At 41.0% G+C, this 26,983-nt stretch overlaps 1 protein-coding gene across 2 annotated transcripts; it reads left to right on the top strand.

The window, feature by feature from the left end:
- The first annotated feature begins 595 nt into the window (after positions 1-595).
- On the top strand, positions 596-23,571 carry LOC131677343 (cadherin-23-like). Of its 2 annotated transcripts, none has more exons than XM_058957092.1 (22): positions 596-739; positions 1,181-1,613; positions 9,291-9,922; positions 9,988-10,253; positions 10,311-10,405; positions 10,465-10,644; positions 10,703-11,356; positions 11,424-11,608; positions 11,667-12,023; positions 12,082-12,806; positions 18,197-18,339; positions 18,398-18,543; positions 18,646-18,773; positions 18,868-18,971; positions 20,753-20,882; positions 21,637-21,744; positions 21,819-22,304; positions 22,372-22,487; positions 22,554-22,717; positions 22,780-23,148; positions 23,210-23,273; positions 23,327-23,571. In XM_058957092.1, exons 2-22 carry the CDS (start codon positions 1,587-1,589, stop codon positions 23,468-23,470), a joined length of 5,223 nt encoding a protein of 1,740 aa, XP_058813075.1. In that variant the 5' UTR covers positions 596-739; positions 1,181-1,586; the 3' UTR covers positions 23,471-23,571. The 2 variants fall into 2 exon arrangements, with proteins under 2 accessions (XP_058813075.1, XP_058813076.1); XM_058957093.1 differs by having other exon boundaries at positions 1,356-1,613.
- Positions 23,572-26,983: the final 3,412 nt, after the last annotated feature.

Below are 26,983 nucleotides of genomic sequence, written 5' to 3' on the forward strand. Positions count from 1 at the left end.
CATAACACGGTAAAACTTATCTGAACAATGTTCCATATGACTCGTAACATATCCTAATATTGAGCAATCAATCAGTGTTAAATCGGTGGTAGGTATACCTTAATCTGCACGCTCTGATAATTTTTATCGCATAATTGCAATCACAAATTTCTGATTTTTTCTCTTATTCAATTAGATTTGACGCCTTCCTTCCTTGTCTGGCAACGTTTGGAAGAGAATAAGTCCCTTCCGGTAGTGACTCAACGATTTCTTCTTGAAGTAGAAAACTGACGCTAAGATAGAGTGCATGCCGAGGTGGGAGCTCCATTTTCCAACCGATCGATTTCTTTCTTGTCATCGACGTTTTTTTTTGTAAAAAGAAACTAGTCAAGATTCTGGATGAGAGAAGGATTGGTTTCGACATGCCGGACAAATGGTTTTCCTGCAAAAATGATAGTTTACCTTCACAAAATTTTGTGGCTATTTGCTCGGTGGTTGTGTCAGCCCTTAGTAGCATTCCAACAGCAATTGATTTACGACGAAGACCCAATCGGGTGGCAATTATCAGTACAACAAGCCCTCGGCGGTAAGCTTTTATCAGTCGATGCATAGCTCTGATAGCGATAACGGGGCCAAAAAATTGATACCGCAGTCGGAGTGCCGCAGCCAGCCGAGTTGAGCTGTACAACTGTACAACAGTCGTTTCCCGTCAATAACGCGTCAATTTCTGAACAAATCGGTCGGTCGATCGGTCAATCAGGTGGACAATTCTTGGAGTTAAAGTACAATTCTAAGCTGTCAGTTGCTAGTCGTTGAATACCATGTAAACATCGTATCACGATTCGAAGCGGGTGCAAACATAAAGCTACCCCAGCCGAAAGAAAACCGGATCGCGTTTGTGGACTGATGTGTACCAGAAGCAATCGAAGAAAAGCAAATTCAACAGCTGGATCTTGTAGAAGGCGGAAGTGACGAAAACCAATATCCTTGCGAGTGGGGACTCAAGAAGATAGCCAATTGCAAATGAAACTGTTTGCTCTTGGTTCGTGACTTACTCAATCTCGAGATGGCTTTAACTTTCCTCTAATTTTCTTTAAATGCGACTTACCATTTATTGTTGGGAGTGCAAATGAACTGAACATTCAATAAGAAAGAATATTATCTTTAATCGATTATTTATTTGCACACTTCAACTGAACAGAGAATGTACGGAAGATGTTTGTCTTGATAAGACGAACAAAAGAAACTGAATGACTCACACAGGATGAATACAGTAAACTTGTAAAATCGAAATATTTTGCCAAAGAAAAAAAACCCAAAAGGCATTCAAGTGCGCAGCTCGTTAAAAAGGCTTCCCATTGTACTTTGTTCCATAGCAGATTTTAATTGAATAGCAGCTGTGAAGCGAAATAGTGAAAAGCGCCGAGAAACAACGAAACACGTCCATTTTGGTAAAAAAAAATGATAAGTGAGGGAAAATAAAATTCCCGGGAAACGATTCCAGTAGCAAAGTTCAAACTGCGTTTGGCGCGGGAAGTATCCTCCCCTGCATTGGCAATACATTTTGGAAAGAGCTGTAAAGCAGATTCAACTGCACATGAGAGAATATGAATGGTCATCGGAATACAATAATGGTAAGTGATGGAGGTTTTGCACACTCTAAAGGAGGGGGGAAGGGGTTTTTTGCGAGTTTCGTTTTCAACAATGGAAAGTATGAGCAAATATTTCGGTGAGTTTATGCTGTTCTGCAAGCTATCTTTCCACCTCGCCTAAACCACAAAAATACGAGTCACTTCAACGGCCCTTTTCTTTCGAATCGCAATTGCAAGCTGGTTTTTCACCAATTCGCAAATTTCCGCAATATAATTTAATTACATCGCACGGAAAAATAAATTGTTCCCAAAATCGTAAATAAAGTGCCCTGAATTCTATAACAATCACGATTTCATGTCACGAAAACAGAACCATGAACTAGGGCCATGGCGTCGTCTTCTGGTACCCTTGGCGGAGTATCAGCTTTGCACTCCTGGGATGTTTACTTTGGTTTTCTTTTTCAGTTCGATTTTCGAACAACAGTTTAGTGTGTACATGGAAAAAGGCTTATTTTTGCTGATTCATTTTATGACTTATCCTCACTAAGTTGATAGAGCGGATCAATAAAACAGCGTTCTTCTAAGACTGGCGTCCCACAGCACGTTACGGTTCTGCGCCGATAAAATGAAGTTGTTGAAAGTTGCGGCATTTATCATGTAAAGAATGAACAATTTTACTTAGACTAGTGAATATAACAGAAGTTGTACAGAATTTCGCTGTCACCGATGGAAAATTGGACATCCGCCAGAAGAATTTTCACCAGGTTTAATTCAATTTGGAAGTATGTATGATCATAAAAAATAATTTTCGGAAAATCTCTCGAAAGCGAAGTAGAAATACGAAATTTTAAAGTTTTGTGAAATTTTAAATATAAGTTCAATGCAGAGCATTTTCACGGGAGACTGTGAAATCAGCTAACGATATGTGTTTGAAGGTGACGGACGGAGTATCGGTTCACCGACCAAACGTTTTGTTGGGGAATTCAACTTGCCTCTATCATAAAAAAAAATCCGAAGCATTTATATGAACATGTGTTCGTTCATCAACCGTTATATCTATTACCGACGGAAAACTCGATTTCCAAAAGATTCGCTCGACGCTCGTTCGTGCTTAAATATCGTTCATTTCCTGTAAATTCTAGTCGCGAATCATGAACAATTGATTCGTGAAATCAGTTGATGCTTAGTATTTGAAAGCAATAGACGGAGTACCTACTAAGGCGACTGTATATCGAGACCAGTATACTGATAAGACGATTTTTTAGAGGTCCTGATCTGGTTGGTGAATTGTTGATAACAGTGCATTAGATTTTAATTACCAGTCCTGGTAATTAATATCTGATGCAGCGTCTCGACATTCTGGTTATGTCCCTGAAATTTTGCACAAGTGAGTGAAACAAAGATGCTTTCTTGATCTGTTTTTGTTTTTTGTATTTTTTTGCCATTTACTAAGCAAATCGGTAGCATTCAACCATACATCGAGTAATGATAGATGATCAGATTCTTGCTTTGACGAGCCAGGGGATGTCTTAATTTTCAAAATCTCCCATTATTTGTTTCTTTCTTCGTTAAAATGAATGTCGAACAGGATTCTTCATCGAAGACTGTTCGACTTCATACACATATAATTCAATCGAACCATATCTGATCTTGTTTCGGATCAAAAATAATCATCTAAAATTGTAAAGATTTCGAAAGAGCTGACTCAGCGATTTTCAGCCGTAACAGTTATCTCCAAAGTTCGCCAAGAATTGCTTAGAATTATGATGTTCTGAACTTATCGTAAGCGAATGACATCACTAACGACAAGTATTTTATGAAAGACTATCGCGTCTACATGCCTGCCTACAGCATTAAGATCGACGCTGTGGTCACCGATTCGAGTTTGTAATGCGTGGGTCTACTGGAGAACTCCATAAGCGACGGATTTCGAATGGCAATCGCACAAGAAAGAATAAAATCGTACATTCCTTCGAACTCCTGGTAGCTAATCTTGTTCGACAAGGTTCGTGTGTCTGTTCGGCTATCCTGATAACTTTTGCGTTGGGAATGAAAGTGAAAAGTGTGCATATTGTGAAAATAATCCACTTGATCTTTCACCATACCCAAATAGCGCCCAGCGAATCTGTAGCGTGCCCTTGAGAGACTGCAAAACAAGAAAAAGGCTAGCTAACCCAAACATGAATGCTGAAGTGAAATGCAAGATGAAAAGGAGATACTGTGCAGACTTACCGCTCAACCGTTGCGACCTCCTCACGTTCCTTTCCTGGGCATAGGGATTCTAGAGCTTGGCCAGAACACACATCTGCTGCTTCGTCATGGTCGGACGGCATTCTTCCGGAAGCTCCTAGTATCTTTCGCTTTTTCTCTTTCCCAAGGCCACTGGCGAAGGTACTGCTTTATACTTATTCATCGTATTTCCTTCGCGAACTGGTTGCATCCATGCATGTCACTTTTTGTACCGGTCCCTGCAACGCCCGTCTGCCAACAGTGCTTTTTCGAGATTCAGAAGTAGAACGACACGTGCTCACTCACTCGCCGTACGCACTTGGATTCTTGGGATTCGCGATCCGATAGGGAGAAACCGCCCTTTTTACCACCGATCCTCACGCTCTTGTCGGAAAATGTTGTTCTTCTTGTTCACCGGCGGTATCGAACGAGCTGGATATTCCCGAAACGCTCGATCTCTCGTTTACTCAAACACACACGGTTCCGGTTGATGGGAACATGAGAATGCCGAAAACTGCTTTCACTAAATGTGCCGAGTTTTCTCCGGGAAGTACACAGCAACTGAAATGTAAAAATTGTTCTTCACTTATCGCCGGGTAGCAGGCTTTCCGTTTTGTTCCAGCCGCACAAGGCTACCCATTCGCGTCTGCACTGCACTCAACCGGCTCTAAAAACTTCTGACCCATGCGGTTTTTTTTGTTGGCAGCTCCCGCCCGGTCAACGTGGCAAGCAGAAAGTTAGCAAAAGTTAAGCAAAGCGAAATTGATGCTGACAGGGTTTCTGCGAGCATTTTGCGCGATTTGTGCGAGAATTCTGGCAACGAATTCGCTCAAATGCAACAACCGTTTCTGACAGAAGCGGTTAAACCAACCGATGCTGCTCACTTTTATCCAGAATCCAGCGAGAAATGTACAGCCAAGATCTCTGCACGCTTCCTGCCATATCTTTGTCAGATGTTTTGCTCGATTCGTGCTAAATTTTACGCGGTAGAAATTGCCAGGATCATTGCACAGTTATGCCAGGGTTTTCCTCGGTTCCTGTCAAAATTTGCCAAAAAACGCGAGCGAAACCGATTTCGCCCTAGCTCAACTAACCCGACAGGATACGCGCTGAAATCTGACAACCAAGACTTACAGAAATCTAGCAGAGCGCTCTCTGCCAGAAAATTTGCTCACTGGGCGTGCTGCCGTCATCCCGCGACTGACAACCCACTGAGGGTGGGGTGCGTTCACACGTTCCAGTCTTTTTTGATTGCGTGCTACACACTCCCATCTAGCACCTCATTATTGCACTTATGTTTACCCTTTACCCACTTTAAATGTAAAAAGATGCTACGCCATTACCAACAACTAATCATAATACTCTTTTGGCTCAAAGAAAAGTACGGCTCTGACGATCCCCTGGTGAAACCATCTGTTACTGCTCATAACAACTATAGATGGATAAGATTCCTTGAAAAAACTAAAAAAAATCTGTTGAGAGGCCGTCAAAAATAACAGCCCAAGTAAGTATAGACACAAAGTCGAAGCAAACAGCTACTGGACTAAGCAATTTAGGACTAAACGAGGAGTTTCCACGACTTATTAGAACACCACAAATCTCAAATAGCTCAACATTTTCACCAACTTCTCGCGCTACCGCAGAAACTTCAAATCTCACGGGATTGGGATTATCTTCTTGATGATAATCCATCTCGCTTGTGGTGTGTCCCATTCCCCATGTCGTCGCTGTTGTGCTATCTTATGACAAGCGCCATTTTGCACATTTCCAGAAAAAACGATTTTTAAAGATTGAGATTGAATATCTTGCAATTGGTAAATAGTGGTAACAATTCAGAGAATACAATTGATGCTTCTGTCTATTCTGTATTAATCTCTCAAATATTATGAAGATCGGTTGACTATATTAGGAGTTTTTGCTAAACATGTAAACAAAAGTCGCACTCATACGTGTCATAGGTGTGTATTGATGACAAAATTTGTATGGCGTGTCATAATCGTGCTTGGAAAATTTTCCATAGAAAAAAATCATCAATTATTAACTTTTATTTATATCTTTGGCTTTATTTGGTCTATAAACAATCGGTGAGATGCATTTTAAAGGAAATGACTCAGGGAAACTAGGAAAAATAAAAAATTTTGGATACAGTGTTGCCAAATATGCTATATTTCCAGTTTAAAACTAAAATTGCTTTTTTCTCACATTTCGTGTGTTTTTATTTAAAAAATGATTTTTCCATTGTGTTTCTCAGACATTTTTACATAGAAAAACATCTAATCCATCAAGATAACTTTTGCCAATGCCCAGACACAGTAATTTTAAGCAAATATCACAGAATTTCTCAGCACGTTTCTTGCTATATCTCAGTAACCAAGTAGGATGTCAAAATTCCGAAAACGCCATTTTGTAGAGATTTTTTAGACCAGCAATATGGCATATTTAACTCAGTTTACCCCAAAATGGCGTTTGTCCGAAGATAGCACAACAGTGACGATGTCCTTGCACACGTCAGCATCCCAATCGCATCCATATCTCCGAGGGGGAGCCATGACGAAAGGGTGGGAAATTTTTGCTTTTCTAATTCAATAACGCCAATTTGTTGGTGTGTTATTTGCTGATTACAGATCCAATTGGATCGGGGCATTAGTCATCATGTGTCAGGAATATACGATTGACAAGTGTGAGCTAATCAATCGTGCGGGTGGATGCGATATGGAATCGTAATGACGCATAACGAACGGCTCTCAATTATTCCTTGTTCAATTTTGGGAAGCTTTGAACTCGTACAATTTTTATTGTTCATTAAAACATGAAACGAATATTATATCAGAATGCGAACGCTTATTGGAAGTGAAACTTTCCTCAATCCGAGGAACGAGCGATTGAAGCAATTTACCGGAAAACGTGTTCTCCTCCCCTGTCAGAAAAGCAGGCGACCCAGCATGGTGCGTGAAATGCCAATATTAAATTAAATTTTCGTAGGAAGTGAAACAAAAGGCCTGAGCAAACAATTAGTACGCTTTTTTCGGGCTTTACCTATCAACCCAAAAAGAGGACGAAATAACGATTGCCGCGCATCAGAAATTTAATTGCAGTTTATCTTATCGGAAAAAAACAGCGATACAGGAACAATTCACAACTGCCCCCTTCCGTTGGCGCTACCCGATTTTTTTTTACTTTCCGGTGAGTGTGGATAAAGAAAAATAAATAAATAACATTCGCCAAGCTGCTACCAGTTCCTTTCGTTTTTACCATTTTATTTAGGGTAATGTGCCTATTATGGCAGTAAAGCCTATTGTGACATTATTTCGTACCTCTCGGTTTCGAACCAAGTATATGAGATAATGACAATATCTACCGGGTGTTTGGTTCATGATTAAGATCCTCTCGAGGGGTGATTTACTGTCATACCGTCATGCAGGGCTTTTTGCGCACTTTTTATCAATTTTTCAATTTTGACGAATTATAACTCCTTTAATAATCGATGGATTTGTATCATATCAGCACAGATTTATCGTCATCGTGTATGTATTATGTATGCCAAATATGAGCAGAATTGGTTCACATAAAAAAGTTGTTAATATAGCGTTCAAAAATATTTTTTGTAGACTAGCTGAGGGCTACTTTGCACACTTTTTGAATTCGGTATAAAATATAAACTAACCAGTTTTATTTACTTTTATTGAAATACCATTAATTTACACTGATATCAGAGGCTTTTTCAACAATAAAGCATCACGCATTTATCGCATTTTCTAAAATAAGGGATTCATTTTAATTTAACATTTACAACGTTACTTGTCAGAAAAACTTGAGTGGGTGAGACTAGAAAAACTCTAGAAAGAGAACTGCGGAGACTCCATTTTGGATCGATTGGATTCGCGTTAAGCTGTCAAAAAACGAATCCAATCGAACATTGCCTATCCTTATAACATTGGACGTGTTGCCATACAATGCTGGAGCATACGTTGCCAAAAATGCTGTTTTTCTCTCCGCAGTTCTCTTACTAGAGTTTTTCTAGGTGAGACTGCATTTTGTTTTTCGGATAGAAAAAAGAAAAAACAATGAAAAATGGCAATATCAGTTTATTTCTAGTATGTCAGAATAGGTTCTTAAGAGCATTTAATTTTTTTTTGAATTATCAATTATAAAAATAGCCAGGTGGGATTGAAAATTTCGCAAAAAAGAAGTGGAATAAGGGGATATTTATGACGTATATTTGAGTGCTAAATTGATTGCGTAATTAGTACACAAAGCCACGTTCTCAAGTTATGCATTTTTTATATCAAGAATTTCGAAATAAAGATTCGAAACCAGTTTGTTCACGGCCAAGATCACATTATTTCGCAACCACCAACTTTGGAGGTTCAATGTCTTCAAAGAAATTATACAACATAATACAGAGCATCTCTTGAAAAAAACAATTTTGGTAATTAATTCTCTTGGACATAATTAAGGAGAATAAACTCAAAACATTATTTAGAGGCTTGGTATCTTCGGTAAAGTTGTTGATAATGATATTAAAAACAACTTTTTTAAAGACACAAAAATCTTCAAATGCTCATTAAAACCGTTCCTTAGATACTAGAAACAAACGGAAAGCGCCATTTTTCAACTTTTTTCTTCTTCTTTCCGAAAAATAGTATGTGGCCTCGGTTCACTTAAGATTTTAAGATTTGTTGAGCAGTCTTATTTTACGAGCCTCCACTCCCTTTTATCTACCCTTGAAGTGTTTTGTTTGTTTTGTGTTGATAAAAATGACAAAAGGCATATGCAACATGTTTAAAAGACATGGCTCTACAAATGTCAAAGGTATAATAAAACAAATAAAAGCGCGTCTGTTAGTAAATATTAAAAAAACTAAAGTTCGCAAAGTAGCCCCGCACGACGGTATTTGGAGAAAAATTCGTTCTACACATACCATCAAATCTCAACCGTTCCAGAGTTATTGCACTTTCTGTGTAAAAAACTTAATTGTCTTAAAATACCTCTAATTCAAAAAATATACTTTATATTTGAAATCCTTTAGATCCAGTAGATGGGTGAAAAAAATGACCAATGATGGTTTGAAATGTCATGAAAAAAAATTATTGCTCGAAATTCACGTTTTGAAAGTTTCAGTGCTCGATGAAATCAAAACAAAACATTACCAGCATCATAACTGCAGGAACAATTTAAAACAAAAACATACATTTTGTTGCCAGAATTGTGGCAAAGATTCGAAAATAGAGCATACAGAGTTGCCAGTTGCATAAAATTCGTCGGAATTCGAGCAAAATTGGATTGAAAATTAATAAACTTGTCGTAATTTTTTCGATTTTTTTAGCAATACTTGAATTGATAGAAAATTATTTAAATTTTCTAAAATTACGGAAATCATGCACTTTTTTTAATTTGCATGAAACGTTCATGCGTATGAAAAGTATCCAGAATAGATTTGTTTTTTTATCCCAAGCGATCATTAATATGCACTCCTCTTCCCACCAACAGATCGCGTTAATATTTTTAACTGTCATACCGTTGATCCGTGCCCAAGACTTACCGCCGGGTGACTGGGATGAGCCATACCTTCTATCAATGGACGAGAAGAGAATTGTGGTCGGCGAATACGCTTCGAATCCACCGCTACTGCCTGTCTCGATGTGGGAGGAAATAGAACCTCCCTACAAGATGGTTCAGCTCAACTATCGAGGCAGCACGATTCGGTTGGAAAATCCGCCTGTCCACCTTGGTGCCATACTGCTGCAGGAGGACAACAATTGGTATATTAATATCAGCAATCGACTCGATTACGAACAACTTTCCGATAAGAACCCAATCTTGTCCCTGGTAGTAGGAAGCGATTCGCGAAACGTGGTCTTCATTGCTGTAACGTTGATAAATATTCTGGATAATGCTCCGGTAATGTCCAGCGGAGGTCCCTGCAAAGTGGACGAGCTCCAGGCCAACTTTCTCTCCGACTGTAACTACACCATACGACACGCTGACGGATTTGTGGATGGCGAAATTGAAGGTTTCGACACGAACCTGTTGGACTTTGAGCTTCCTTCGGAAGAAGCAACACTATTTAGTTTAGAAGAATCAGCGAACATAGACGATTATAACAAGCAATTCACTCTGAGGTAGGTTCTTTGGTAGTAGTCGAAATGTTATCTTTCTTTGAAAATGTACGAATTTTAATATCCAGAGTGTTGAAAGCCTTAGACTACACACAACGGGCTGTATACAGCTTTTCCGCTACAGTGCATGATCTGAACAAGACCCACAGCCTCGAGGTTAGCTTCGTCGTGCAGGTACAAAACGTAGAAAGCCGACCACCAATATTCACCCGTCCCTTCACGACCCAGCGAATTCCTGAGAAAGAACCTTTCGAGACAACGGTGACAGCTATCGATGGGGACACCGGACTAAGACGAGCGATTTGCTACGAATTGCACACGGAGGTGCAAGCATGTGAGTAGTTTTACTATTCTTACATTCGCTATGTTCTCGACCGATTTTGTTACGTAGATGCAAAATATTTCGCTATCGATGCTTCGACTGGCCTCCTGCGTGTGGCTGCTATCAACCGGGATGCGGAGAAGAACGAACTCTATCAGTTTACGGTTTGTATGCATTCTTGACGAAGATAACAGTACAAATGATCCGTTCTGATTTTTTGCAGATAACAGCCTTCAAATGCCACAATAATAGTTACGCAACTATCAATGAGGCAGCCATTATTCTTGACGACAAAAATGACAACGCACCCGTTTTCGACGTTGACCCGACGCAGATGGCCTTCTGGGAGAACACACTGATGAAATTGCCGTTCGAGCGATTCAGTATTGAGGACGTTGATTTGGTGAGGTTAATCTTTAAACAGCTTTTCTTCTAAGTGCAGTCTTACTGTCTTTTATTAGGGACCCCACGCAACCTACACCGTTAGGTTGAACGAAAAAGTCGCCGAACAGGAACTGCTGAATGCCGATTCGTTCAGTATTGTTCCGAACAGTGGCTACCAATTTGTAAATTTTACGCTGACTATTGTTAATACCGACCAACTGGATTACGAGTTGCCTGAACGGCAGCAGTTCCAGCTAATCGTGACGGCCACCGAGACGGCTGACATACCACACATCACCCAGCAAGTTGTGAACATTGAGCTGATGAACTGGAACGACGAAGTTCCCGTGTTCGATTATGAAACCTACGAAGCTACCATCAATGAGACTGACGGGGCGAATCATCCCCTGGTTACAGTGCACATCACCGATCGGGATGTAGATGACAACGTGACTCTTGCGGTTCTTGGCCGAATACAAACGGATCTGACAGTCACGAGATTAGAAAACACCGAAGACCCAAACGAATATGCATCTTTGCCCACCTTTAGCTTCCAGATCAGTATTGCTCACGATGATGTTTTCGACTGGGACGTAGCTTCCGAAGTAATCGTTCAACTGGAGGCACGGGATACGCTCCAAACGGACAAACAGGAACCGCTTCACCATGTGTTCTCGCAGCTAGTTATCACCGTGCTGGACGTTAACAACAAACCACCTTTGATTACAGTGGTAAGTGTCATTTAAGTGGGGTCATCTAGTTCCTACAATTCTGTATAAAAACAAAACAACATTTCAGCCTCGTGGAAGAATACATATTGAAGAGAACTCTGCTCCGAATACAGCTGCCGAGATAGATGGAGTGATAGCAGAAATCGAAGGCTCTGACCCGGATACTACAGCCGAACTACAATTCAGTATAGATTGGCAGAACAGTTACGCTGTAAAAGGTGGTTTACAAGTTTCTCCGGATGTATTTGAAGAGTAAGCGAACAGTCTGTGATTGGATACGTAGATGTTTAACCATTCGTTTAATTCGCAGCTGCCTCATAATCGACGTAGACAAAAGCAACCCAAATCGAGTTAGCGGGAAAATTCGAGTGAACCCAGAACTTGAGCAAAACGTGATCAATATAAAGCTGGACTACGAAAAATACGAGACACTCTTTCTAACGGTGAAATTGGTGGATTTGAACCAGATTGTTCCACCGGGCAACACGGAAGCGATCGTCGTTCTACAGATAGATGATGTAAATGATAATGCACCGGAATTTGTTGATAATACATTATCGATCGAGCGATCCGTTATGGAAGAAGCTGAAAGCGGAACCATAGTAGGTAACATCATTGCTCGGGACATAGATGGCCCACTTCATAATCAGATCGTGTATTCGTTAACGTAAGTAGATATATCGTAAATATGAATCCAGACAATGATACCGACAATGATATCTTAGTCCCCAGGATCCCGCACACGCCGGACTATTCTCAATCAATTCTTTAGGCTATATACTGGTAAGCCCATCGGAGAAACCAATAGATTGTGACGTTCCAATCACCTACTTCATTCAACTGAACATCACACTCAGTGATGGTACTTTTGAGACGGAAGGAACGATTAGAATCACTATAACCGACACAAACAACAAAATTCCTTCGTTCAAGACTACTGTCGAGAAGGTAGAAATCTTCGAGAAATCACCTTCCGGGACAGAAATCGTTCGTCTCGATGTGGATGATCTGGACCGGGATGAACCGTATTACACCGTAACGTTCGAAATCGATTCGAAGTTGGGCCAGAACTTGCAGGGCTTTTTCGAGATACGTCGCCTTGTGGAAACAGTTCCCGGTGAACGGTTGCATCAAACCGGATTGGTGGCGGTGAAGGAGAACAACCTGGTGCTAGATCGCGATGGGGGTCTGGATCAATTTATCATTGGCTTAAAGGCCCAAGATAACCCCAATAGATCCGGTCGGAAGAATTCAGTCGAAACGCAGTTCACGTTGATTCTGTTGGATATCAACGATCAGAAACCGGTCATGCCCCAGTTTGCAGAGCTGAAGCTAAAAGAAGATACAGTCGAAGGAGCACCAGTGGTGGAACGGTTCGAGGCAACTGACCGAGACGATAGAAACACACCGAATGCCAAGATTCTCTACAGACTGGTCGGTATACAGGCAGGTGAGTAACGCATAGGAGCAAGACCATTTGATAAGCAGATAGGTGGTATTCTGGCCGAATATATTGCGGGACCATAAGGAACCACACCGTGGCTGGTGTAATTCACGCTACATTTCCAAGCCACTGATTTTTCATGTTTGATCAGCCTACCAATGTCAGCATGGTTTTATACCTGGTACGATTCGTGACTTATAATCATGCTTCAATTAAACACATAAACGAATCGATTTACCCAATCAATGCAATTCTAAACATTAGTTTTGATCTATCTAGCATCACAGAGGACAGACATCCATAATCGTGTGTAAACATTTGAATTAATATACGATAAACACTAGCGCCGCCACACCAACCTATCTCAACTATCCGTCAAATCCATTCCGGAACCGGTTCGAAATCCTGAATGGATTCAGTATGGAATCTTGCTCAAAGAAAACAACCGATTCCGACTCTATCGGGTGATGCATTTGAGCTGAAATTCATGCTGGAAGTCCGAACCGGTTCCGGAATCATTTGACTGCCCTCTAAGAACGGTTGGTTTCAAAATCGTCCAATGAAGGACGTTCGTTGGACCAATTTGGACATCGTCCAAATAACCGTTCAACGAACGTCCATCGTTGGACCCGTGTTGAACGATTTTGAAACAATTTTTTGGACTTCTCAGTGGGTGCCCTCTAAGAACGGTTTGTTTCAAAATCGTCCAATGAAGGACGTTCGTTGGACCAATTTGGACAACGTCCAAATAACCGTTCAACAAACGTCCATCGTTGGACCCGTGTTGAACGATTTTGAAACAATTTTTTGGACGTCTCAGTGGGTGCCCAACCGTTCTTAGAGGGTGGGTAGAGGAATAACCGCTGTCAATTCTGTCGAACTTAGCCACAAAAACCTTGACGACAGTAGCGCACCTGGTTTGGATATCCCAACTACCTTCGAAACCGTTAGAGATTTTACACAAGTTGAATGATGAAGATGGACGTCTGTTTTCTGTGCTAGCATTATGTGAAGCCGTTTCATGGAATCATACGCTTCCCAGAAATCCTCAAATAGATAAAAAAAAACATCTGGACCGACGATGTACCCCTACTAGTTTATCATCCTCCTCCATATTCCAAATGTGTCAAATATGTTTCGATCGTATGTTCAGTAACAACTTAAGTGATATTTCCACCTGGTAGTTAGACGATATGATCGGTCTACAGGTTTCGAACTTTGGTATCCTCGGAACTAATCTCTGGTTTAAATCTACATGAAAACAAATCCACTTCAGCACAACTCAGCCAATTAGTTAAATCATATAAAAAAGTCGGGTGACGATTTCTGAAAAAAGTAGAATACACTTGTGAAAAGAAATAAATGAAACCATTTGTTCGTGCATTGGACGAGATTTTGAATAGATTGCTAACCAGTTATTACCTAGCAGACTATTCGTAATTTCCATGTCAACTCAAAGCTCGAAAAACTACATAAATTAAGGCGTCCCAAAAGACTCAGAACCTTATTTAAATTGTGTAAGCCAATAATTTTTTCGTCAAATCTCATGCGATGAATTTCAGAAAATGTCATATCTACTACTCACCACCCAGACTTCCATCGGATCCTAATGAAATCATATTCGTTAACGAAGCTACCAACAACGAGCTTCAAAATGACGACAAATTATATGCGACTACCTTTCAAATGACAACAAATTTCCAGTCCCGGTTCGGAAGCAATTTTATCATATCCGTCTTCCTCGCCGAATCGCAGCATGCTACGGGAGTTTCATAGTCGAAATCTCATAACCCCAACCCAACCATCGCTACCTGGTGGGATTGATCCAGTTAGTGGTGGTGAGAGTCAGACAAGCTTCGAGATTCCAAGTGTCGAAATGCGTTTAGAATTCATCGCACGTTATTTTGTCAACATTTCCCCCACTATCGTTTCCTGCAGTATTCGAATGCTTGCCAAAGGACCTCTACAGATTATTAGACATGACATACTTCATCGTCAATAGTTCGATACAAACATGAGCGCTACCTGCTGTCGTTCCGGCTCAACTGCATGGTCTCGACTGATGATTGTTATATACTGACTTTGATTAATGATGCTTTTTGACAGTTCTTAAATTAAAATATAAAAAAGGCAATGGCACTACCCGCACTATTCTTTCACTGAGATATCGCAGCAATATGAGTGACACTTGCACGAACATCAACAGTTTTTGAAGCGATTATAGGAGAAAACGAGAGCATAATGTCTGCTTGTTTGTGGTTTATACACCTTCCCGATCACGTTTCTTCGATGTAGCACAATAACATCTGGTTTGTCATTTGTCCGTTCGCTCATTTGATGTCGTTTCCGCAAAACAAGAGATTGAAAATCCTTTTTCCGTTCACCTAATGGTATAATAATGCATTTCTATTACGTGGCCAGATACAATATAGTCGTGATTCGTGTTTGAAAAAAATTTAGTACACCATATGAGTCATCTATTAACTAGAAAAATTTAGTTCTACATTTCACTGCATAGAGGTCGCCAAAACTATCTTTTCAACGGAAAGACATAGAAATTAAATGTCTTCTACAAAGGTCTAGAACAAAAGCCTTTTCCAGGAATTCTTGTGAACAAGTCCATATTCTATCTCTCGTGAACGTCCATCGTTGGACCAGTGTTGAATGATTTCGAAGAAATTTTTGGACTTCTCAGTGGGCGGCCACTTAATTTTGAAAATTTAGTTTTCTGACAACCCACTGAGACGTCCAAAAAATTGTTTCAAATCGGTCCAACGAACATTCTTCATTGGACGATTTTGAAACCAACCGTTCTTAGAAGGAAAGACCGTACAGACAGATTTCTGTCAGTCTGTCAAGCAAAACAACTGACAAAGTTGAGGTAGGAGGGTATAGAAATCCTGGCCGTACATTCCTGGCTGGATTCTGGCTAAAAGCGAGCAGCATCGGTTAGTTTAATTGCTTCTGCAAGAAACGGTTGTTGCATTTGCGCGAACTCTCTGCCAGAACTCTCGCACAAATCGCGAAAAATGCTCGCAGAAACTCTGCCAGTATCAATTTCGCTTTGCTAAATTTTTGCTAACGTTCTGCTTGCCACAATGGAGGAACGGTTGGTTTCTAAATCATTAAATAAACGTCCATCGTTGGAGCCGTATTTTTTGGGCCTTTAACCTACTCCGGAACCAGTTCGGATTTCTGAATTGAGTTCTTTGCGACCGGTCTCACGAACACTAATGAAGTTTCCTGGTTGAAAACAATCCCATTTACTTTTGCCGTCTTTGTTTATTATTTTCCACCAGCTTGTAATGTAGTATTTGTGTCATGTGGCGTGTACGTACATGAGCCGTAGAAAAGTCTATGGAGTCAGTATGGTTTCCAACTCAAATGTAACCAGGGATACCAGGCATATTTTTCAAATGTCTTCACATTTCATCTAAAAATGTCTTCATTTGTCTTCACCGACCAAGATTCTGAATCGGTTTTAGATTTTGAGCCAGAAATCGGTCAGACAACCGAAACAAATTTGTCTTCAAAATGAAAAAAAAACCGTCTTCACAGCCTTTCAAATGTCTTCAAAATGAAGACATACCTTCACATCTGGCATCGCTGAATGTAACAAACGCCCAGTGAGCAAATTTTCTGGCAGAGACCGCTCTGCTAGATTTCTGTAAGTCTTGGTTTGGCAGCCCTGTCAGGTTTCTGCACGTATCCTGTCGGGTTAGTTGAGCTAAGGCGAACACGGTTTCGCTCGCGTTTTCTGGCAAATTTTGACAAGAACCGAGCTAAACCATGGCATAATCCGGACATAAACTGTGCAAAGATCCTGGCAATTCCTACCTGGTAGAATTTAGCACGAATCGACCAAAACATCTGACAAAGATGTGGCAGGAAGCGTGCAGAGATCTTGGCCGTACATTTCTGACTGGATTCTGGATAAAAGTGAGCAGCATCGGTTGGTTTAACCGCTTCTGTCAGAAACGGTTGTTGCATTTGAGCGAATTCGTTGCCAGAATTCTCGCACAAATCGCGCAAAATACTCGCAGAAACTCTGCCAGCATCAATTTCGCTTTGCTCAACTTTTGCTAACTTTCTGCTTGCCACGCTGACCGGGTTGTTTCAAATCCCATTGAGACGTCCAAAAAATTGTTTCAAAATCGTTCAACACGGGTCCAACGAAGGACGCCTGTTTAACGTCGTCCAACGTTGGTCCAACGAACGTCCTTTATTGGACGCTTTTGAAACCAACCGTTCTTAGAGGGATAGTTCAACACGGGTCCAACGATGGACGTCTGCTGAACGGTTATTACGTCGTCCAACGTTGGTCCAACGAATGTCCTTCGTTGGACGATTTTGAAAAAAATCATTGGACGATTTTGAAACCAACCGTTGCAAGAGCTAATTCAATATTGAGGTTAGGGCTAGATCAAATCAGCTCGCGATGGTTACCTCTTCTCTTTGGCCAAATTTATTTCAAAACATATTTCAAAACTAATCTCATAGTCAATCAGCCGGAAGAGCTGTCCCCCAAGAAAAGGTTGCTTCAAAATAGATCATTTTTGGGTAGTTTTGAGACAATTGTTTGGGTTTCTCAGTAAGTGTAGAACTGCTACATCGCTTAAACTGTGTCATTATGCTGCCTCTATACAGGCGTAACCAGCTCCTGGCGAAATTCGGCTGGTGCATTAAAGCCGATATTCTAGCTGAAATCAATTGCGTAATTCTAATTCTAATATTCTCAGAAAATATACCTCCACCCGGATTTCTCTTCTATTTTTCGTCGGATTGGATTCCCTGGGTTTTGTTCGAGTCGGAATGTCGAATTCGAAATTCGTTTCGCAATATATCGGCTAAAATTCGAACAAGGCCATCCGACCGACAGGGAATTCGCTGACTAAAAATTCCAATTTTAGATTTGACACAAAATTTGCTACTGATTCGGAATCCAACCACACTTCAGCGATTCCAGCCGGATCGGATTGACTGAGAGTGAGTGACAATAGCTGATGCATCCAAGTCAGATATTTAAAGTGATTCCTTTGTTTTCTCTTCGAGAGAAAGGTAAAAACAGTTACTGCAAGCCAACATCGAATAAAAATTTGTTACTAAGGATGTATATCACTGCGGATTCCGTGCTACTCGAGCTAGGTTATGGCTACTCTCTATCTTATTTTATTGTATAGCATTCAATTTGTTACAACGGAAGCTGGTAGAGTCTCGTGATTTATCAAAGTGAACATGCATTGCAGCACGTTGCAGTCTGATATTGTACCAATTTCTAAAACGAACATGACACATATGGAATCTCTTGGTTTCTTGCTTTTTACGAATCAACGAGCACTGACTGACACAGAATCCTCTATCGTCAGAGCATTTTAATCAAGATAACATACTTCCAGCCGGTGACAACTCCCCGGAGGCAATAGCCACTGAGAACATCGCAAACCTGTTCACGCTGCAACAGACGGATGAGTATGTGGCACGGTTCGCAGTTGGACACGATTTGAAGGGCTTTTTCGGTAGTTGGACGGTAGAAATTGAGGTTCAAGCTCTAACTCTTAATGAAAGGCAGTTTACTCATTTAGTGTCCCAATTCACAGGCCTGTGACAGGGGTGACGAGTACCAGCTAGTTGTGAATAGTCCTCGCTGGTGCACCAGTGCCATCTATACGGTGCAAGTGGAACCGATCAATTACATGGCACCAGTGCTGAACTACCCTAGAAACGACGAAAGGATACGGTTGAAGTAAGAAAATGAAGTCAAAACACGTGACTGCCTCTGGTTTTCGATTCGACGATGTCAGGTCAGTTTTAATTGATTTACCTTTTAAACTCTTCCACTTTGTAGATTTGAATCCCTTGCCAACGGGAGACCGTTGGTCAACACGCAAGGTGAAACGGTTCCCAACTTCAGTGCAACCGATACAGACGGCGGAGACTTCGGGGTGGTTACTTTTTCGCTGACCAGTCAGGACGGTAAGAAATTGTACTCATAACGAAATGTCCAACCGTATAATTGATTTACCGCACTTGTGTGGGGAAATATTTTTTCGTTTATATTTCGTTGCAGCATCCACCCAGGACCATGTGTACTTTCAGTTGAACAAATTGGATAAAAACAGTGCGCAGCTGGTACTGACAAATGCCGATGCCATCGAGGCTAGATCTTATCGGGTAAGAAAGTGTTTTGAGTTCCGACAGAGGTGGGTTATTGGTCACGATTTGGCAACGTGTAATTGCACCGGTGGTTCGACCACGAACAGCGCGTAAGGAAACGGTGAATACAGTCAATTGTGAATAGTTCGAAGCGAAAGGGACCATCGAATAGAGCTTGCGAGAATTTGATCTTATTTTGAATTTGGATTTTTTTGTTTTTATGTGCACAGCCAAGATCGAAGTGGATTCTGTGGTTTATTTAAATTACATATAAAGGACATTATTATGTATCTGTCATCAAATGTGCTACTGGAGTTTGGATGAATGGACAGGTTATATGATAAAAGATACAAGACGGCCATCATACCTTCATTTTTAATTTGGGGTGTACTATGGTAAAGCAGTGCTGGGTATTTATCTGTATCGGTCGGTAATGTAGGTGTGCCTTTTACTCATAATGAAGCTATGTCTGCCTAACGTCGGTCTAGCGGTTCCAGCTGGACATTTGAGAAATGTACACGCAACCATAAAATAACCTACAATATAAGTACTTTTAACTTAAATTTAGGTACTTTTGAGCTGTGCGTCGCTTTCGCACTTATTAGTGTTGTCAAAAACAAAACGAGAGATTTGACTCAGTCGAGGTCTTCCGTGCAGTAAGGTACTTTTGAGTTGTTTGGGGTATACTCAAAATTAGGCAAATTCAACTTAAATTTAAGTAAATTAAACTCAAGGTTAAGTTATTATTTTTGCCGTTGTTAAATGGAAACTACCTTCAACACGGTTTACCTAATTTTACTTTCCTGCACGATACCACGAGATTGAGTCAAAAGTACTTAATTTTAAGTAGTTTTTCGGTGGCGTGTACAGTAAAATTTGCGTCTGTGCAAAAAATTGACACATTTGTTACCGACGTTAGATCACCAATTGAATTCAAATTAAAAAAGCAGCATTATATTTTTTTAGGATTCTGTTGACGATGGGTCTAACGGCACAATTCCCATGCTTCTGCATAAATACAACATTTCTCACGTATTTTTTGTGAAGGGCCAATAAGCATGCTATCAAAATTCACTGTGAGAGAAAATTCCGGACAAACCGTAACTCGTCGAGAATTGATGTTAACATTTTATGAAAGAGAAAAGTTTTCTCTTTCATCTGTTGCCGTGATTTATAGTCGGCGATTAATGGTTTGTCCACAATTTCATCTCATAGTGAATTTTGATAGCATGCTTAAAACACACGCGAGATTTGTTCTTATTTATATTATGAGTTTATTATCCTTTCGAAGGTGAAAAATTAAATTTCATGACAGGACTAATATTGTTTAAACACAGTCGAGCATTGAGAATATCGATGTAGAGAAAATCTACTGTACACTCGGTCCAATATTTTATTCTGAAAAGTAATGATTTTACACAATTCTCACGTTTGGATGGTAATATTTCGATTGTTGAAATAGCACTTGGCAGGGACTGTTTTTGTTCTTTCAAACTCAATCTCAATTTTCGTTGTTACGACAGTGCCCAATCACCATAGCAATTTTCTCCTTTTTATCGTTGAAAACAATCTTCAACACAGATGATTACTCACCTCACCAGCTGTCAATGATTTTGCCGTCAGCATACTATGATGTACGTATATCAATCACTCCGCATTGATGGATCCCTATTCCGGAATTTTTCGTGACCTGAAAGAGTATCAGCTAACCGTAAATCTATTTGACTCATGTCTGCCCATTTCACCAACTACAAGTTATATCAATCAATATATCTAATGCGATTATTCTTGCCCTTTAGGTCAAAGTTTTAGCAAAGGATGGAGGAAACCTATCTGCCGAGGCTGCTAACGTGGTGATTGCCTTTATCAACATGACTGGGGAACCGGAGTTCCTAGAAGAGGATTCACCTTTCGATACAGATTTTACAGGTCTGATAAACCTTTTCCATCTAAACCTTCCAATTTCCAACAATCCTGTTTTTTAGAAAATCTGATTAATATAAGAATACAGCGTTTTTTACTTGTGAGCAATTGGACATGGAGAACATTTTCTGATTCTACCATAGTACGAGAAACTTGATTCGAATCGTTGTTAATTTCTAACACCTTATAAACAAGCTCACTAAACTGTCATTTTTCTTTGATAGCGTTATGCTATGTTTTATTTACTATTCTTTCGAGTATAGTTTTGAATGATCCTAATCCTTTTCTTGCATCTTGCAACTAGAATGATCTTAGAACAACAGTCAAATTTCGTCAAATATTGGAAAAACCATTCTGTATGAAAGCTATAAAGTATGTTTCGTTTTAGTTGGAATCAATCCAATTCCCCCTCAACATTTTCAACATAGACTTTGTTGTTTTTTGTTGTTATGCCAAACAGATTTGTTCCAATTTATCACACAGCCAAATTAGCGAAACCTGTACAAGATGCTTGGGTGGTAGGCATACGAAACAAAATGCTGTCATGCAAAAATTTTCCTTTCGAAACGCCTTAACTAAAAAACTTGCTCTTGTGCCGGACTCTTGAACATTTACTCTTGCCACAGATGCAAATAAGTGTCATCGTTTATGTTTATTCTCTCCTCCCCTCAAATAACAAAACCATACGGTCTATAATGGTGCAAGTTATGACTAATTCATAAACAAGCCATTAATACATTATACAAAACGAATTTTTCAGAAAACGAGCTGGGCTTAGAGGAAAATCGAACCATTCCGGAAGCAATCGATCCGAAGAATGCGGAATTGCCTCCGGAGGATAAGAAAAATGTGTTCTACTTTATCGACAGTGAGTACATAAATACGCACACACACTTCAACTATTCACTATTCTCTTCTAAACTACATTTCTCTTCTACAAAGCCTCGTACGGGAACTCCAGTCACCTGTTCAAGCTGGACAAAGTGAACCGCATCCTGCAGCTAACCCAGGAGTTAGATCGCGAGGACATTCCCAAGCATGAAATCCGTGTGATCGCTACCAACAGTATCAACGGACCGGTGACACCCCTCCCGGCGGACTCCCGATTGGGGCTGATAGTTCGCATTAAAGTCAACGACGTCAACGATAATCCTCCCAAGTTTCGCTACGCGTCCTATTCGGCCGGTATCACCGTGAACGACTACTCCGGAAAAATTCTCTTCCAGGTGATAGCTGACGATCCGGACGAGGATGACGTTATCAGTTACACCATCGATGCGGAATCCTTGAAGGCGTTTGGCACTAACCTTCCCACTGTACCAATTCCCTTCAACATGGACTTGGCGAATGGTCAGCTTTCACTGGCCACACAGGTCCAGAGTAGTATGAAAGGTTATTACACATTTACGATAGTCGCCACCGATTTGGGTAAGTGGCACGTTTCGAGTGGCTTCGTCAGGGTCACTACATGTTTCATTTGTTATATTCATTTTAGTCGACCATACCGACACGGTTCCAGCTAAGATCTACATCATTGCCGAGACAAATCGGGTCAAATTTGTCTTCCTGAATAACATTGGCGAAATCGATAATCCAGAAATGAAAAATTTCGTAAGCGTCAAATTCCGTTTTTAATTATATATGTCATATTTGCTCAGTAGTGGTTTTCCTGGTTAGGTTGAAGAACAATTTAGCGAACACTACGAGATGGATTGTAACATAGACGATGTGGTTAAAGGCACTATTGGTAAAACAGGACGAGCTGACGAAGATAGGGTAACGGACATTCGGGCACATTTCATTCGCAACAACGAAGCAGTCGAAGCGATCGAGATTCAACAGTTAGTGTCATTGCATAACAGTTTCAGCGCACACACAAAGTAAACATAACCTCAACTTTCAGACGTTCCAACGACCGCGTATTCGTAACGAACCTCAAGACCGCTCTATCAGCGCGGCAACTTCTACTGCAGGATGTTCCCATAACCAGCATCGAAGAAGTGGACGAAAAGAGTGAACTGCTCAAGACAATTCTGATTGTGATCGCCTCCGCACTCGCGCTGGTTTGCGCTATTCTGGTGATAGCTTTCTGCATCAAAATACGTAGCCTGAATCGGCAGCTTAAGGCACTGTCGGCAACCGATTTCGGGTCCATCGCGTCTGACATCAACGGAGGCCGGAAGGTGCCAACAACGAACGTCTTCTCCGTCGAGGGTTCCAATCCGGTACTGAACGATAAGGATTTTACCAAGGGAGCATTTGATGACGTTAGGTGAGAGACGATCATTTTTTTATCGTGAGTTTTTCAACTAATTGACACATCTGCTTTTTAGCGTTCAATCATACGAGTCTGACTTTGTGGGAATTGACAACGACATTTTTGCCATCCAGAGAAAAGTAAGTTCTCTCGATTGTCAATCATGTTTATGATACTCATTTTATTTCCGTAGGAGGAAGAACTCAATCCGCAGTTGATTGAACACATCAAGCAAAGATCGCTAAATCCAATGGTTAACGGTGGTGGGATGGGCCCAGAAAAAGGCAAAAGAAACGAAGCGGAATCCAATACGGACGAATTGTTGCACCGGTTTTAATGCGCGGAAAGCAACCATAGAAATGTCATACTCATAACTTCCATCTCAGAGGACTAGGTCTCAGCAAACGAACAATGTCAATAAAGTTATTTATTATCATTTTATGGGAAAAGAAAGTGGTGGTGTTTGTTTTACTGCTGTTTTCGTTTTTAGATCAGAGTCGTTCTAGGTTCGCTCGAAACGGTCATTTTTATATGAATTTTGTAAACAATCGGCCCTATTCTGCGCGGCGTGTGACGTGAGACGACTAAACTCACCTCACTGTACGTGACTTTTCTCACCCAATTCTGAAGAGTCACTTCGGGTCGTCTCACGTCACACGCCGCGCAGAATAAGACCGAATATCCCAGTTACCAAATTTTCTGGCGGAGACTGTTCTATCAGTCTTGTTTTAGCAACCCTCGGCCCTATTCTGTGCGGCGTGTGACGTGAGACGAATAATATCACCTCACTCTACGTGACTTTTCTCACCCAATTCTGAAGAGTCACTTCGGGTGACGTGAGACGCCCATTTAACCGCAATAGGGAATCTCACCTGACTCGAGTCGACTCTCAGAATCGGGTGAGAAAAGTCACATAAAGTGAGGTGAGTTTAGTCGTCTCACGTCACACGCCGCGCAGAATAAGGCCGCCTGTCAGATTTCTGCGCGCATCCTGTCGGGTTAGCTGAACCAGGGCGAACTCGGTCTCGCTTGCGTTTTCTGACAAATTCTTATAGGAACCGAGCAAAAACCCTCGGCCCTATTCTGCACGGCGTGTGACGTGAGACGACTAATCTCACCTCACTCTACGTGACTTTTGTCACCCAATTCTGAAGAGTCACTTCGGGTGACGTGAGACGCCCATTTAACCGCAATGGGATATCTCACCTCACCCGACTCCACTCTCAGACCCAGTGAGCAAATTTTCTGGCAGAGACCGCTTTGCTAGATTTCTGTAAGTCTTGGTTTGGCAACTCTGTCAGATTTTTGCGCGTATCCTGTCGGGTTAGTTGAGCTAGGGCGAACTCAGTTTCGCTCGCGTTTTCTGGCAAACTTTGACTGGAACCGAGCTAAACCTTGGCATAACTCGGACATAAACTGTGCAAAGATCCTGGCAATTCCTACCTGGTAGAATTTAGCACGAATCGAGCAAAACATCTAATAAAGATGTGGCAGGAAGCGTGCAGACATCTTGGCCGTACATTACTGGCCGGATTCTGGATAAAAGTGAGCAGCATCGGGTGATTTAACCGCTTCTGTCAGAAACGGTTGTTGCATTTGAGCGAATTCGTTGCCAGAATTCTCGCACAAATCGCGCAAAATGCTCGCAGAAACTCTGCCAGCATCAATTTCGCTTTGCTCAACTTTTGCTAACTTCCTGCTTGCCGCGCTGACCGGGGAATCGGGCGAGAAAACCCACTGAGACGTCCAAAAAATTGTTTCAAAATCGTTCAACACGGGTCCAACGATGGACGTTCGTTGAACGGTTATTTGGACGTTGTCCAAATTGGTCCAACGAACGTCCTTCATTGGACGATTTTGAAACCAACCGTTCTTAGAGGGAAGTCACGGAAAGTGAGGTGAGATTAGTCGTCTCCTGTCACACCCCTCTAAGAACGGTTGGTTTCAACATCGTCCAGTGAATGACGTTCGTTGGACCAATTTGAACAACGTCCAAATAACCGTTCAACAAACGTCCATCGTTGGACCCGTGTTGAACGATTTTGAAACAATTTTTTGGACGTCTCAGTGGGACGCCGCGCAGAATAGGGCCGCCTGGCACAACTCGGAAATAAACCGTGCAAAGATCCTGTCAATTCCTACCTCCCACTGAGACGTCCAAAAAATTGTTTCAAAATCGTTCAACACGGGTCCAACGATGGACGTTCGTTGAACGGTTATTTGGACGTTGTCCAAATTGGTCCAACGAACGTCCTTCATTGGACGGTTTTGAAACCAACCGTTCTTAGAGGGCTGGTAGAATTTTAGCACGAATCGAGCAAAACATTGACAAAGTTGTGACAGGAAGCGTACAGACAGGGGTGCCAACCTTCCAGATTTATCTGGATTCTTCCAGATTTTTAAGCGTCGTCCAGACATACAGATTTATGTTTGTCTGATCCAGATTTCAGAAAATTTGTCCAAATTTATCCAGACAATTTGAAAAATAACAAAATGAGATAGAATTGTTGATTTTTATAACAACTTTTCGAGCTACGATTTTGAAAACAAAACTTTTTAGAATAGCTGGAAACACAAAATAGCAAAGGTTTTTTCGCTAATAGTGAATAAATATTGTTGAATCAGCTGGAAATTTCAGCAATCCAAGATGCTGAAAGCTCACAGCCTCAAATTCAATCCTCAAGCTTTTTCAAAAAAATTGGGCTATCCAGACAACTCCAGACTTTTTCGAGAATTATTACAGACTTCTTGGAAAAACACTTGGCATCCCTGCGTACAGAAATCCTGGCCGTACATTCTTAGCTGGATATAATTTAACCGCTTCTCCTAGAAACGGTTGTTGCATTTGCGCGAATTCTCTGTCAGAATTCTCGCACAAATCGTGTAAAATGCTGGCAGAAACTGCCAGAATCATTTTCACTTTGCTCAACTTCTGTTAACTTTCTGCTTGGGCACGGTGACTGAGGAAGAGCGACTCCCCAGTTACCAAATTTTCTGGCAGAGACCGTTCTGCTAGATTTCTGTGGGTCTTGATTTAGCAGCCCTGTCAGATTTCTGCGCTGATCCTGTCTGGTTTACTGAACTAGGGGGAACTCGGTTTCGCTCGCGTTTTCTGGCAAATTCTGGTCGCTTTTAGCCAGAATCCAGCCAGAAATGTACGGCCAGGAACTCTGTACGCTTCCTGCCACAACTTTATCAGATGTTTTGCTCGATTCGTGCTAAAATTCTAACAAGTAGGAATTGACAGGATCTTTGTTACGGTTTATTCCCGAGTTATGCCAGGATTTTGCTCGGTTCATGTCAGAATTTGCCAGACAACGCGAGCGCAACCGAGTTCGCCCTAGTTCATCTAACCCGACAGGATTCTCCCATAAATCTGACAGAGCTGCTAAAATAAGACTTACAGAAGTCTAGAACGGTCTTTGCCAGAAAAATTGGTGACTGCGGGGAACTCCAAACGAATTTCATCCTAAACCCGTTACGCCTGAATACAGGCAAAATCCAGATACTATAGGGCGAAATTCCATCGAGCTCAAGCTATACACCGGCAGGTGATGCTACAGTACAGCCCGAGGTTTATTTCGAATCTATCGGTTGGAATCATTCGGTTGATTGTTTTCGAACATATTGTCAGGAAATGAACTAAGAAAATGGGAATCAAATGTGGTTGTCCGTATCACGCTTTGCAAATCATATTCAGTTTGATTATATACTATGACGAATTGTTTAATTGAACAAACGTTTTTAGAATTTCTATTACCGACATCAAAATCAAAAGAAAGATAAGATTAAAAAACATTCATTCAATTTGGTCATTTTCAGATGCAGAAAAACCTTGATACAGTCACTA

The sequence above is a fragment of the Topomyia yanbarensis genome, chromosome 1, assembly GCF_030247195.1.
Source record: "Topomyia yanbarensis strain Yona2022 chromosome 1, ASM3024719v1, whole genome shotgun sequence".
NCBI classification, from domain to species: Eukaryota; Metazoa; Arthropoda; class Insecta; order Diptera; family Culicidae; genus Topomyia; species Topomyia yanbarensis.

Bases quoted from the DNA above. Each gene is read 5' to 3' on its own strand.
- LOC131677343 (XM_058957092.1), top strand. From the start codon at position 1,587: ATGAATGGTCATCGGAATACAATAATG. The intron at 1,614-9,290 runs GTAAGTGATGGA...TCCCACCAACAG, and splicing joins GTCATCGGAATACAATAATG to ATCGCGTTAATATTTTTAAC. The intron at 22,305-22,371 runs GTAAGTGGCACG...TATTCATTTTAG, and splicing joins GATAGTCGCCACCGATTTGG to TCGACCATACCGACACGGTT.